General features: G+C 38.2%; 1 protein-coding gene across 1 annotated transcript in view; it reads left to right on the top strand.

The window, feature by feature from the left end:
* The window catches only part of dapk1 (death-associated protein kinase 1), a 167165-nt gene that overhangs the window by 115092 nt on the left and 37673 nt on the right, over positions 1–14400 (top strand). Inside the window, exons 19-22 of the mRNA XM_052019586.1 lie at positions 2927–3004; positions 6174–6399; positions 11613–11801; positions 12704–12901. Of these exons, the coding sequence (XP_051875546.1) occupies positions 2927–3004; positions 6174–6399; positions 11613–11801; positions 12704–12901 (691 nt within the window). The remainder of the gene's footprint in view (positions 1–2926; positions 3005–6173; positions 6400–11612; positions 11802–12703; positions 12902–14400) is intronic.

Raw genomic sequence — 14400 nt, 5'->3', positions numbered from 1 at the left:
GAAAAGAACATTGGAATGTGCAGCAGCATAAGAAAGACACAAGCAAAGAAAAAGTATGAAAATAGAATATTAAGACATTAAAACAAAAAATTCAATCAAAATAGAGCAAATCACTGAGTACCTTGACACAAAATGTCAGTGCTGTGTTATGTTACTGATGTAAGTAGAGCAGAGCATGAAGCTCCCAAGTTCATTTCTCACTTTGTATGAGAGAAGCTGATGTCAACTAGCTGGTAATGAGGTGTCATATTGGCATTGGCCTCCCTGGATTAACGAGGACAAAAACCTAAAAATGCTGGAAATACTCAGCAGGTCTAACAACACATTAAGAATGAAGGAAAAAACCATTTGGCTCCTCATACCCACTCTAGCATTCAATAAGATCAGACTCCTCTTTTGGCTCAGTGTCCCTTTCCTGCACTAACCTCATATCCCTCAATTCCCTTTATCAGAAAATCTGTTGCTCTGTCTTGAATGTACTTGGGGACTGAACCTCCACAGTATTTTTGGGTTTAAAAAAAATGTCACTATCTTCAAGGTGAAGAAAGTTTATTCTCTTCTCTGTTCTGAATGGCTGCCCCCTTATTGTGAGACTGTGACCCCTGATTTTAGACAACCAGGCATTGGGAATATCAACTTCGCACCCAACTTATCAAGCCCCATAAGAATGTTGTACATTTAAATGAAATCGCACCTCGTTCTTCAAAACTCAAGATTTTAAGCTCAATCTGTTAATTCTCTCTTCATACATCAGACCCATCATCCCAGCAATCAATCTGCTGAATCTTCACTGCATTCCCTCTTTTGTGACTATATCCTTCCTTGGGTTATTCCAGATGCAGTGTCACAAGGGCTGCATATAATTTGATCAAAATGTCCCTATTCTACTACTCAAATCCTCTTGCAGCAAGGTTGAGCGTATCATTTGCCTTCCTAATTGTTTACTGTACCTTGTTATAGGCATGCCACCCTGAATTCAGTTTACATTTATTTTATCAAACAGAAAATCATCCAAGAACATTTACCATTTAATTTGTGGGTGTGGCTGGCAGATACGTCTCCACATTGAACATTCAGCTGCACGTGCATGTCCGGTTTAGAATATGTCCTTGCAGAAATTAGAAGTTTGTTCATATATAATTTAAGGAACAGATATTAGTCTCCTGTAAATTTTGAAGCATTTGGTTCATTCAAAATCTTAATTGCAGGTTTCGATCCTCATTAGATATTGTTAAGCTGTGGTCTCTTAACTTTACTTTTTTACAGCCAAAAACCAGTGACTGAACAGCAAAAGCAGTAAAGTCAAATGTGAAGATCTATGAACATGGATGTAGGGAGAAGGGTATAAGCATTTCGCATTTCTAACTTACAGCAAAAATGTCAGTTTTAGATCATTGCAGCTGCTAAAATGCTCATTGACTGTTTTCGTTTTTTAAAAAAAAGTAAAGCAGTTGCTGAACACAGCAGAGCTTTGAAATGGAACTAATTAATTTTTAGTGATTAAATGCGCAGTTAGGTATATGTCCCCATGGTGGCAGTATGGAAATATAACTGGTTGAGCCTGTTGCAAGTCATGATGTTCCTGCAAAACATTTAGCATGATATATCAGAGATTGCTCATGTAATGATTCCAATTGAAGTGTTAGGAGGTTCCTGGAGCCACCAGAGTGATATGTCTAAACGCAAAGGCTGAGGGAGCCAAATGTTGGTTTTGCAATTGTGCCATTTTACACTGGGGTTGCTTCCCAATTTGGGAATTGTTTGGACATCTCTGTTTGAGTTTCACAGTGCAGAAAGATTTAGTGTAGTACTACCTGTACATTAGAAGATCCAGGTTCAGATTCTGGTGACACAAGAGACTGCAGGTGCTGGAATCTGCAGCAACAATTTCCTGGAGGAACTGAGCAAATCAAGCAGCATCTGTGGGAGGAAAGGAATTGTCAATATTTTGCATCGAAACCCTGCATCAAGACTTCTGGTGTATGTTAAATAGAATGGAATCAACAGTTGAACTTACTGTTTTTGAGTATCAGGCAGCTGTTGAAAAGTGCATTTTTATGAATATTATGTGGATAATAACAAATTATTTGGCTGATAATAACAAATGAATAGGCTGGTCCGTTGTTCTGGTTGACAACTTGGAGCCCTGAAACTGTAGACAGATGAAATTGATAGATACATAGCAAATGAAATTTAACATACACAAGTGTGAAATGATGCACTTAGGAAGAGAAAGAGGAGAGTTAATATAAATAACCCGGCACAAGGGAGTATGGGACGTAGGTGCTTGCAGGGGTTTGGAGAAAGACCACATCAGGGGGAATTATTGGCTCTTTACAAGCTTTAGTACAGGTGCAGTAGTCTGACCTCCATTGTGAGATCCAGGGGAGGTTTGTGTGTGTATAGTGGGCGGTGGGGGGAGGAGATAATTTCTTCTTTTAAAAAAAATGTTGGCCATGGTATTTGTGTTTATTTGAACTATATGAACAATAAATGACTTGACTTAGAAACCTAAAAAAAAATCTTTCATCTAACATCACCAGTATTCCAGATAAAAATGCTAATATCCATGTTAATTAGTAATGTAACATAGGGAGATATTTTGTGAAGGTTTCATCTTTCTCTGTTTTCAGCAGGCATTCACTTATATTATGCATTCATGCTGAAATGCTATGTTTAAATGTGGTGATAGCAGGAACTAATTACTATGCAGTCAGTGCAGTAAATCTGGTTCATTTCAAAATCTTCGCAAATGAATTGCTAAGCAGCTCTTGGCTCAGTGTCTGATTGCACAGTTTGGCATCTTTCGGATTCTAACCCAACAGTGCGAGAATAAAATTCACAGATTGCGAGAGACTTCTCGCAGGTTAGTTATGAAATTAAGCGGAAATCTGGCTAATTGGATTGATTGCTGATTGCTTAACAGGATGGAAGAACTGCTGAAGATCTTGCTAAAGCTGAACAACATGAACAAGTTGCCAACTTGCTTGCCAGGCTTAAAAAGGTAACACACGTATACAAGTCCAGGATTTTGACAACGGGCATATGTTAACACACCTTTCGACGACCACTTGGCAGCTTGTATTACTTTCTCCCATAGTGGTATCTTGAACAGATTCCTGTGACATAGCCAGGCAATTAAGCTAGAAATTCAGATTAGAAAGTAAGATTTCTGGTGCAGTTTAAACAGTGTGTCCTTGTGGCTGTTTATGGGGTGCAAGTATAATGACTGTACGAGAAAGCAGACCTTCAGATATGACCATCGGCAGAAACACTGAAGTCCCGAACTAAGCAGTAATGTAAATAGCACCAGGTTTATGATGCCAGCTCCGAGCATGAGTAGCCTATTCAACTATTCAGGCCTGTTCTGTCATTCAGTTAGATCTTAGCTATTACCTCAATTATATTTACCCACCTCAGTTTCAAATTCTTTGATTGACTTCCCTAAGAAAAATCATTTAGCTGCCACAATCCAAGATAGGAGGATTAGACTCAGCTGAATGGCAGTTCAGCTTCTCTTGTGTGTAGCGACTTGCCACCATAGCCAAATGCAACATTGGAGTTCAATTATCTGCAACAATCTCAAATTTGTCCCATAACACGCCATCCCATTTTGCCCTTAATTATCCAGAACAGATTTTATTAATTGGGTACCAGCCTAGGAAATGATTATTTATGACTTTAACTCTGTTTACCAATGCATCATTATTTTTAATAGTAATCTGATCAAAATATCAGAACTAACCAGTAGTACACACAAAACGATGTTTACTCAATGACATTGCAGGTTTATAGTTAGAAGTAGTTTTGCAATATAAATGTTGCATTGACGTAATTCATCTTGCCTGCCACTAGGCATTGTGCTGTAGACTTCCTTAATTACCATTAGCTGCCCACTGTGCATTCACCAGATTATCGTATCAGGTGATAAGAAATGTTGCTGGCCACATGCCCACCAAGGGAACCACACACACATTTATTTGGGATTGCATGCTGTTCACAAGGAGAGCTTTCCAAGCTTCATAACATTGTTCAATTATTTATTTTGTCTAAAATGCAATAATGCCTGCTTTACGGAATAATTCTCTCTCCCTCTCTCCTCACATGGGAGTTTGTTCTGCCATGTAGAAGCAATTAAAATTGAAAGATTCAGCTGCAGTATCATCTTCATCAGTAACCATAACCACTGTAACTAAAACAAATATTTGGAAGCCACAAAATAAAGCTTTATTAGGATAGTATCACAATGGGAAATTTCAGGGTTTTTTTTTATTGGAATTTAACTCAAATTTCAAGTAAGCTTGAAGTACCTTTCCCAAGAAAGTGGGCAGGAGATACCACACACCAACAGAGCATCCCTTCTCATTTTGTTACCACCCTTGTTGGGGATCATGCCAAAACAGAGACTAGCTGCATTTCAAACCATTTTCAACCAGAATTTGCACGAAGTTAGCTATTGATGGCTGCGGGTAGAATTTGCAGCACTAGAGAATCTAGAAGAGCTCTTCAAATTGCCCTGTAATACATGTAGATCAAAATCACTTGGCATCTGTGGAAGGGGTAGGTGAAGAGGATGGAGATGAGGTGGATGAGTCAGTGAAGGGGGAGGCGGAGATGGTAATAAATTGGTCTGACCTATCAGTAAGAAAATGGCCAACACTTGGTTTGTGTTACAACTCTCCCCAGTAAGAAATTTACATAAGCATGCCAGTAAAAAAAAATTAAAGTTACTTTAGAGTTACTGGAGGAAATGTGCTGGGTAAAGGGCTGGAAGCTCTGAGGTGGGAGACTGAAGGAGGATTGGGATTTGGATGGGGGGGTGATGGGTTGCAAGGTGTGGACAAGGAGAGCTATGGGCACATGTGTGGCATGCATTAGTGTGTGTGCTTACGTGCATGTTAAGTCTATGCAACAGAGTTTGGACTCCAGTGGTCTTGGATCCCCTTGCCATTGGACCAAGGCCTCACTCTGTGGTAGCTGGTGTGCAGCAGCCACACTACGTTAAAAAGATTCATGCACAGGCACCTTCCTCTCAGAAATAGAAAAAGTTGTCCCCTATCCCAAGGGACTACCAACAATGATGATAATTGCACAGTACCCACACACACCGACTGAATTATGAGTCATCTAGATACAAAATAAAGATTTCAGTCTTCCTTGCGCGTAATTACTGTTTTTTTTAAACTTCCAAATAAATAGTAGGAAAATTCAAAAAGTTATTGTTAATTTTTTAGTGACTAAGTAATTTAAAAAATGGGGATGTGTATAATTGTATGAAATATTAGACAGAGAACTGTTTTAGGAAGCAGCTTATTTTTCATTTTGTCCTTGCTTCACAATGCAGTTCAATCCATCCATCTTAATCGGAATTCCAGAATACCAAAAGAAAGTACTTGCATGGGTAATGTTTTTAAATAGCTGTAGCACCTCTCAAAACAGTTCACTGTTAGTCAGATGCTTTCAAACCATTCTGTAGTGCCGGCAATTATACCAGCCATTTAAGCACAGTGATGTCCCACAAATAGCCATGAGATAAAATGGCTAATTAATCTGTTTTAGGGCATGAATGTTGGCCAGAGCACTAGCAGTTCTTTAAAATAAGTGTTGTGGGATATTTTCATTTGTGCACACATATGGGACTTTAATTTAAAATTCTCTCCAAACCTCACTAATGTGAGGCATCAGGCATTGTATTTGGAACTCCCAATTCACATCTTTTGTTGGAACCCCTTTCAGCAAATGATACATTACTGGAAGATGCTCAGGCGTTTGATGCAAATCTGCCCACGTGTGGTCAGAAGAGAGAATCCACTCCCTCTAGTGGCAATGTTTATATTCGCTGCTGGGGTGTGCTTGCATCAGGGAAGACGACTATTTCATATTATACATGCAAGCATGCTCCTTATAGGATTACAGAGTTTCAGAATGTTTAATTTATTGTGGTCTATATTTATATCTTGGAATTTCTTCATTCACTAATTTTGATATTCTTGTCACCTCATTTATGCTGTTTCAACAATGTTGACTTTAGGTGAATAATGCAAGAATCTAAAATGAAGAGGTTAGTCAGTTACTAAAAATATACCTTTGCTGCAGTCTCTGATGACCTCCTCCCCCACCCCTGTGAAGACTGTCAATCAATGGATTCTACTAACTGTGTTGCTTTGCTTTAGGATACACACCGAGGGATTTTCATTCAACAGCTTAGGCCTTCTCAGAATTCCCAAGTCCGAATAAAGCTCAAGTTGTTTGGACATTCAGGTTCAGGAAAAACAGCACTTGTGGAGTCTCTTAAATGTGGACTTCTGCGAAGTTTCTTCAGGAGACGCAGACCGAGGCTATCATCGACCAACTCAACTCGTTATCCTCCTTCCCCATCATCTTCATCAAAACCGACAGGTATCATTAACCAACCTAACGGTGATTTCCTTTGGAGTAAAGGCACTGCCTACCTTATTTTAGCATTCTCGTTTTGAAATAACCATCTATTAAAACAGCTGCTTTGCAGATCATTATGTGACTGGTCAAGACTGAATATTGTCTTATTTCACTTTTTAAAATTGCATCAATAATCCAGGCAAGGTTGCTGTCAAATGATAGTGTTGTTGATTTTGACAGACGATTGAAGTTTCAGGTTTCTAAATTCTCCCATATAGATTTATCCATTCAATAATGTGTGATTTCCTTGGTTTCCTCCATACTGTATGTGTGGTTTTTGTATTTGTGACTGACTATATTGTGCACTCTATCCAATATCTCAGAAGCCACTCAGTACAGAGGAGCAGATGCATTCTAAAGTAGAACTCCATTCAATTTTCAATGATGTGTCAGTTAAATGCTAGTGAAATACTACACTCCAAGACTTAATCGAGAACAGCTAAACTACCTTAATGTATCTGCCATTTATGAGCATTTTATGTGAATGTTGGAAAAACCAGGATTCGAGTCTGGCTGTCTGTAGATATTGTTTGCTTATAATTGTGCAAAAATACTGTTTGGTTCATAGTTTGACACAGTGGGAAATTTATCACTTTGTGCATTGCTTGAGGCCAACATTGTTCGAGATGGCTTAAGCATCCATTATTCTTAATGGGCTTGAAGACTGGGATAAGTGTAGTTAACACAAATTAAATTCCATCATCAGAATAGTGCTCTGAAGTTGAAGTTGTGCTCTGAACTTTTTTTTAGTACAGCTGGTATTCTGTGCAGTTTCACAAAAACAGGTGGGGGAAACTTAAAGGAGGATTTATAAAAATAAAAAATATGCCTGCCTTTCAGTCATGAGCTCTTTTGAAGTGGTTTTCATTGCACCTTGCGGCTTAATTCTACTGACGTAAGAATTTCAAAAGAAATGTTCTTATACTAGCAAGTGAAGTAGCTGTTCATGTGCATTTATTTATAGTTATTTATGTCCTATTTTAAGAGAAACTGGGGAGCAGCTGGGAATGAGAAGTCAGTTTCTGATTACAATCTCCAACACTAGAATTCTGGTCTTTTACAAATGTGTGTGGTTTTTTTTCCTGTCAGTTTTTTTTCCATTTTCCTAAGAAAATTCCCCACCTTTTGGGGAATGGTTCCATGAGCACTGTTCTCACTGGTTCCAAGTGGTCACTTTCTGTAGGCAATGCTTCTTGGTCAGTGTTCATAACTGATTTGTTTCCAGCAGGCTTCACAATCAGGTCCAAACTCGTCCACTTGCCGTCACCAGGGATGTATACTTGCAACAAGAGTTGCTGGAAATGAAGGAAAACATTGACCTCCAAAACCTCAAAGCCATTTGTAACACTATAGCACCACCTTGGTTGTCTTAGATCAACTAACTTGGCTTAAAACATTATTCCAAGAGATTCATGTGTTCCCTGGATAAATTCAATGCTATCAGGAGTGAGGGGGAAGTTTTACTGTCTTTTATCTAATACATCATGCCAATTTGCAGTAATCAAGGCGGGGAGGAAGAAGATGCATTTCACTGTGTGTTTCAATGTACATGTGACTAATAAAGATATCTTAACTTAATTGATGCAAATGCTCAACAACCAAGCACAGTACTGGTGGTTTATCTGCTAAAGACGGCAACAAGTGTAGCTGCCAGGCAATTTTGTTTTATATATCATTTAATTGAAGATGTGGAGCACTGGCAGCCATGAGAGTGTCAGTTTTCACTGTTTATGGTTGTGAAGTCTGACTCTCATCCCAACCAAAGGCTTATAAATCCATTAATAAAGATAGATAAGCAGCATAATCACCAGGATCCACTCAGTCTCCAGTCTATCATTAAATGTAGCCAATCAAAAGACAAATTATGATGAAATTTTTGAGGTAGATACTTGTTTTGCAGGAAGATTTTCTCACTATTTTTCACTCTGAAGTTAATTTTGTGTCTCAAGAATGTACATTCTTGACTTCCTAACTATGTCATTCCTGAGTTGCATTTACATTGACACCATTTAATTTGGATTCTGCAAACTAACTTCTGATCTTGCTGCCAACTCATTCTCCCTTATCCAGGCAGCAAATTCACAGAAACAGCTTTAAGAAGTTTGTCACTGGTATAAGACTATCAAATCTACCAGATCTTTATTTTATAATATTATAATGCCAAGAATCATCTAAGACTCCAAGGTACTATTGCAATACAAATGCAAATAACTTCAGTGCTTACAGCGTGAGTGACAGAATTGCTTTTAAAATTAGGTATACACTGAAATAATGGCATAAATGCATTATTGTTTAGCATTTTGGGGCCTTATCGTAGCAGAAATCCAGTGTTGCAAATATAATTTTGGAACTGTGGGATCTGCTGCCTTCTCTGTGACCAGGTCAGCCCTGTGAACTGTCACAGTTGTTGCCTGCTTTCCAATGTCAGTGACCCTGTTACATAAAATGATATAAAGTAGTCGAGATTTATCCATGTGAGATGGCACCTCATCCTGTCCTCTCCCATTCTTTGTGGACGTCCTGATCTTGCCATCATTTTCTTGCTCCCATCCCTTGTGCTTAAATTCCTTATCATTAATCATAAATCATATCCCTCCTTATCTCTGCACTACCTCTAAGTTCTTCCTCCTCCTAATCTGACCTCCTATCTTGAACAATCCAGTGTGACAAAACTATTCATCCTGCCTTTTCTCTCCCCCACACCATGACTAAACCATCTGCAATGGTCCTGCTGACTGAAACTGTGTCTGAAAATCTCTACCTCCATCTCTAATTTAATTTTATTATTTAAAATTCTTCTAAATTATGGATAGTTGCCCTTCATTGCAAGGTGATTTGATTACAGTAGCAAGGATGTTTTCTACAATTATACAGGGCCTTATGGAGACCACACCTGGCAGTTTTGGTCTCTTTACCAAACAAAGATGTACTTTCTTTAGAGCGAATGCAGCAAAAATTCACCAGACTGGTTCCTGAGATGGTGGGACAGCTGTATGAGGAGAGATTAATTTGACTAGGTTTGTATTCAATCAAAGGATGAAAGAAGGGCCTGTTTTGTGCTGTATGGTTCTAAGAACCTCACTGAAACTTACAAAATTCTGACTGGGCTGGACATTGATATGGGGAGGATGTTTACCTTGGTAGGACACTGAAGAACAAGTGCTCAGTGCCTCAGGTTATAGGACAAGAGATTTGGGACTGTTATCTCCCAAGGGAATGAGACATTTCAACAGGCATAGGATAGTGAACATGTGGAATTCATGACCACAGAAGGCTGTGGAGGGAAAATCACTGAATATTTTTAAGAAGGGGATAGGTAACTTTGTATGTGCAAAAGACAGAGAGAGAGCAAGAATGTAGTATTGCAATAGATGATCAGCCATCTATGTGTTGAATGGTGGAGCAAGCTCAAAGGACCTAATAGCCCACTCCTGGTCCTATTGTTTATTTCCTTTTAAAAATGCAATTTATCAGCCCAGTATTTACATCATCTAAAATTTTCTTGTTTAATGCTCATTCCCAAAAAATGTCTGTTAGGCTGTTAGGGATTCAGGAGTTATGGAAATTATGTGACTATATCATGCATTAATTCAAATGAGAACCAGTCTTCAGCTCTTAATGCAAATTGCATCAGTAATCAGACTGAAGTTAAAAGAACAGCTTTGTAAACAAATAGTACTGTCTGCAGAGCACAGGCTATGGGATCACAGCAGGGGGCTGGCAAAGTGATGTGACCATGAGACATTCTCAGCCAAAGACAATGACAAAGACAATGGGGTGATGTTAATTGGCCTACATCAAACCAGGCAACTATGGCTTAAGTTATTTTGCACCATTGTGACTAAGTTCGAGGAAGCTTGGAGGATAGACTGATACTGTCACTTAGCAGATCAAACGTGGTCACGGGTAGATTTGCTCTACCAGTATTTGGGATATTTATGTACTCAGAGTGTCAGCCCTCACAACCTTAATTTTGGGTGCCTGGGATCTCTGTCCTCAGAAGCTTTTAGACCATCCTTGTGAATTACTTTCTCCCAGCAAAGGTGTTTGAGCCTTCAGACGTGGCTGCCATTATAGATGTGTAGCTCAATGGAAGCATTGTCAGACTCAAAATATTGAAGTGAGTGATGCAGTTGTAGCTATTGAAATTGTATTGAATCACCTGCTGTTACCTTTTGATCTTAAGAGTATAAAAATTTGATGTAGGAGACTTTACCTAGAGGGGCTCCAGTCAGCAGCTTCAAGGCACCATTTGATGTTTTCTATGTCTGCAGAAAAAATGTTCAAGTTAAAGTTGTTATATTTTACCAAATAAAGCACCAGTACCATGCTCAGTCATAGAGGTACACCAATTGCTACAACTGCATATTATATCAATTTTACTGTGAAATTAGCATACAGTTTTGTTGATGTGGTACTTGGGGTTTTAGGCTTTGTTGAGAGAGGCAAATGTGCATCAGTTGGTTTGGATAGAACATTTGTTGATTTTGACTGCATGACAAGTGGATTCCATTAGATTGTCCAATGTGGGATTTCAAGAGCCAAGTCCAAAAACCAAAAATCCTTGTAATGAAAATTGTGGAAATTGGAAAACCATTCAAAATTACCTTAGATTCTGCAGGATGTACAAATAAGGTAAAATTTTAAATGAAGTCCTTCGTGTTTCACCTTCCATTCTAATGAACATACATATTGATAGACTTGGAACAAAGGGCAGAAGCAGAGAAAACAAAGAATTCCTGGTGCAATAACCTGCTTAAAAATAAAACAGAGGATGAATGAATGACATGGTTTTTACGTCAGAATGTGGAAAGAATTGAAGGATATCCACAGAAGCAATTACTTTAATATCTATTGCACTGGGCAGAAAGTCAAGACGATTGACTGAGATTCTGTAGATCAGGTCTGAAGTTAAAACTGGAAGAGCTGACAAAATAGTATGTGGCCCACACTGGGCTTCAAAACAAAATAATAGGGATGGCTGGCTGTGACTGCCCAGTCAGTACTGTGTTCTGATCTGAGCCTGTAATCCAAGTGTCAACCAAGATCCCCTCCCCACTCTATTAATTTCATAACATTTTACAAGTTTACATCTTTTGTTAGATAATGATTTTTGAGAATACTTGCTAGTTAAATTTATAAACTTCATTATTTGATTGACCTGTCTCTTTCAGTTTCAGTGAGTATTTCCAATCTGTACCCTGGCTGTGAAAATGTCAGTGTAAGGAGCCGGAGCATGATGTTTGAACCCAGCCTAACCAAAGGCATGCTCCAAGCTTTTGTTTCACCTACGCACAATCTTCACTATGCAATTGATGATCAGAGCACTAAAGCAATTGACATACAACATGCTAATGTTAATGGTAAGAAATTTCAGCTTTAATACAGCAATGAAAACTTAGAACTCCTGAGCTCTTAACTGGCTGCTTACTTATGAATTCAAAAGTGTTCTTTTATATAAAAGATATATTTAGTATTGTGTTTATTGAAAATAAACTTTTAGTTTCTGTGCTGCGTTGTTAAGAATTAATATCTGAATAGTTAAAGCAACATTTTAAAAGCATTAATTGCAAATGATTACAGAACATTAATTCAACACTTACCTCAGGACCTCAGTAAATCAATTTGTGTTGTTTGTGCAGCAGTTACTCTAGCAGTTTAAAAAAAATTATCGCATTATTGATGCATTTGCTCTCTTGATGGTGTTGAGCAGCTAAGCTGTTTAATGAGGAAGAACCAGATTGAATTCCTACTCCAGGCCAGCTGATCTTAGCCAGCATAGCATCTTCCGGTGGTCCTCAGAATAAATTCTTTGGGGAAAGAAATCAGCCAGAGACCTTCACTCAGATAAACGTACAATCGCTGCTGGCAGCATGCTTATTAGAAAGCCAAATGCAAGCATGTCATGGCTTGGATGTGATGCTGCATACAGTCAAACAACTTGCAGGCGATGATCATTAACTCTCAGCTGAAAATAGTTGATTGGCAGTGATGTTGGAGGGCTGGCAAACTCTTCTTGGTAGGAATTAGGTTAGATGACGTTTAGATAATGTTTAGTTAATTTTCATTTTCAGTCGATATTTGGCTGCCATTTGAGCTTCTCTGTCACCTTCATAGCAGTGTAACAATTCTTGCTTAAATTTTTGCCACTATAATTGTTTGGCAGTTTTAAGTAGAGTATATGCAACTGTTAACTTGCATCAAGTTTTTCTAAAATGTTATTAAGCATCTCTGTATTATTGAAGCGTTCACCCCTCTGTTTTAGGTGTTGGTGATTTTAATGTTTGGGAGTTCTCTGGCAATCCTGCCTACTACTGCTGTTACGATTATTTCGCAACAAATGATTCGACTGCTATCCACTTGGTGCTTTTCAGTCTAGAGGAACCATATGAAATACAGTTGAATCAGGTGACGTTTTGGCTCAATTTCCTCAAAGCTCTTATCCCAGTGGAAGACCCTATAGGTAAGATTCAAACCATGCACTATTTACAGGGCTGGCATATCTGCCAATCATGATTTTTTTGAATTTGCAGAAGTCTGCAGACACAGGGACTAATACTCAACAGTCACAGTGGGCTGCACTTCAGCCTGTGATTGGGAATCCTAATCTTCTGATCCAAGTGAATCTGCCAGCTTTTAAGAGGAAGATCTAGGCTATTATTTCCTCTGTAAAATCTCTGAAAAAAGCTTAAGTAGCTTTCTTTTTCTCTTCTCCCCATGTAACACTTATTATGCAGAGGAAAATTTGATCTGTAGAGATATTTGAAAGGGTTAAGGATTTATCAGATTTCCTGGGGGTGGGGGAAAGATAATGCATGTTCCCATGTGAAAGATTGGGGTGGAAACCATGACTGAAAGATATTCAGGAAGGCCACCAAAGAAGATAATGAAGTTGCATGGGTATGAAAGTAAGCATTTGACTGAAGATTTAAAAAGTGTTGTGGGCCTGGTCCTAGGATAAAGTCTATTAGTCTTGTCAGTAAAATAATGGAAACTGTTGTGAGGTGCAAATTGGAGAAAAATACAGGCTTTTGGAAGAACTCTGACAGAGTTCTGCATTCAAGACTTCTATGGGAATCTATTATACCATGGAATTGGGTAAGAAGTTAAAAGAAATGGTAGCATGTATTGAATTAAACAGTGATCAATGCGTAAATTTTGATTCCACCTAACCCACATTAATGATCTTAATATACCAATTATAAACATCAAATTTGAAATGAGCATAAAATAGGCAATGCATCTATTTTAACATTAAACAATTTGTCAGGCAATAAGTGCAGCTTGTAAATTAAATTTAAAATTGCCATTTGTGAAGTACTGTACTTAAAAAAAAGACCATAGGTGGATAGGCTTATAAGATGTTCTGATTTTGCCACTTAAAATAAAAATTGAAATGTTAGGGGCATATTGCTGAAAATAATTTCCTGAGTTACAAACACAATGCATTTTGCATGACATCATTACACAAAGCGGTTTTCAACACAGTACTTCTGAGAATGTATGGAGAATTGTTTGTAACTTGAGTGAGTTCAGCAGAGACATGGTATTTCATTATCTGCCACATGCAGAGATGCTCCAATGTCATTAGATCACAAGAAACCACTTGGCCTGTCAAGTCTGTACCAGCTCTATGAAAGAATTATCCTGCTAGTCCTGCTCGCCTCATCCTTCCCCACCCTCCCCAATACGCTGTAAATTTTATATTATGTAAATATTAATTACTCCATTAAAACATTTTTAAAATCTTCACTACTTTTCCAAAAATGTCTAAAAACTATTCTTCTGAACTTGAGGATTGTCACTTGTTTCTTCAGATTTTAAAAGCAAACCTTAAACAATGCATCAAGGGTGAGAGCTGTGTGCTTTGCTTTGCCACTTAGTTTTGCTCCAAATTACATCTTTAAAGCTCCTTGTAAAGTATAAAGAAACGCTGTTGCTGGCCGTGTTGTCTTTGATGTC

The sequence above is a fragment of the Pristis pectinata genome, chromosome 7 (genome assembly GCF_009764475.1).
Source record: "Pristis pectinata isolate sPriPec2 chromosome 7, sPriPec2.1.pri, whole genome shotgun sequence".
NCBI classification, from domain to species: Eukaryota; Metazoa; Chordata; class Chondrichthyes; order Rhinopristiformes; family Pristidae; genus Pristis; species Pristis pectinata.
This window is presented reverse-complemented; position numbering and strand designations above follow the sequence as displayed.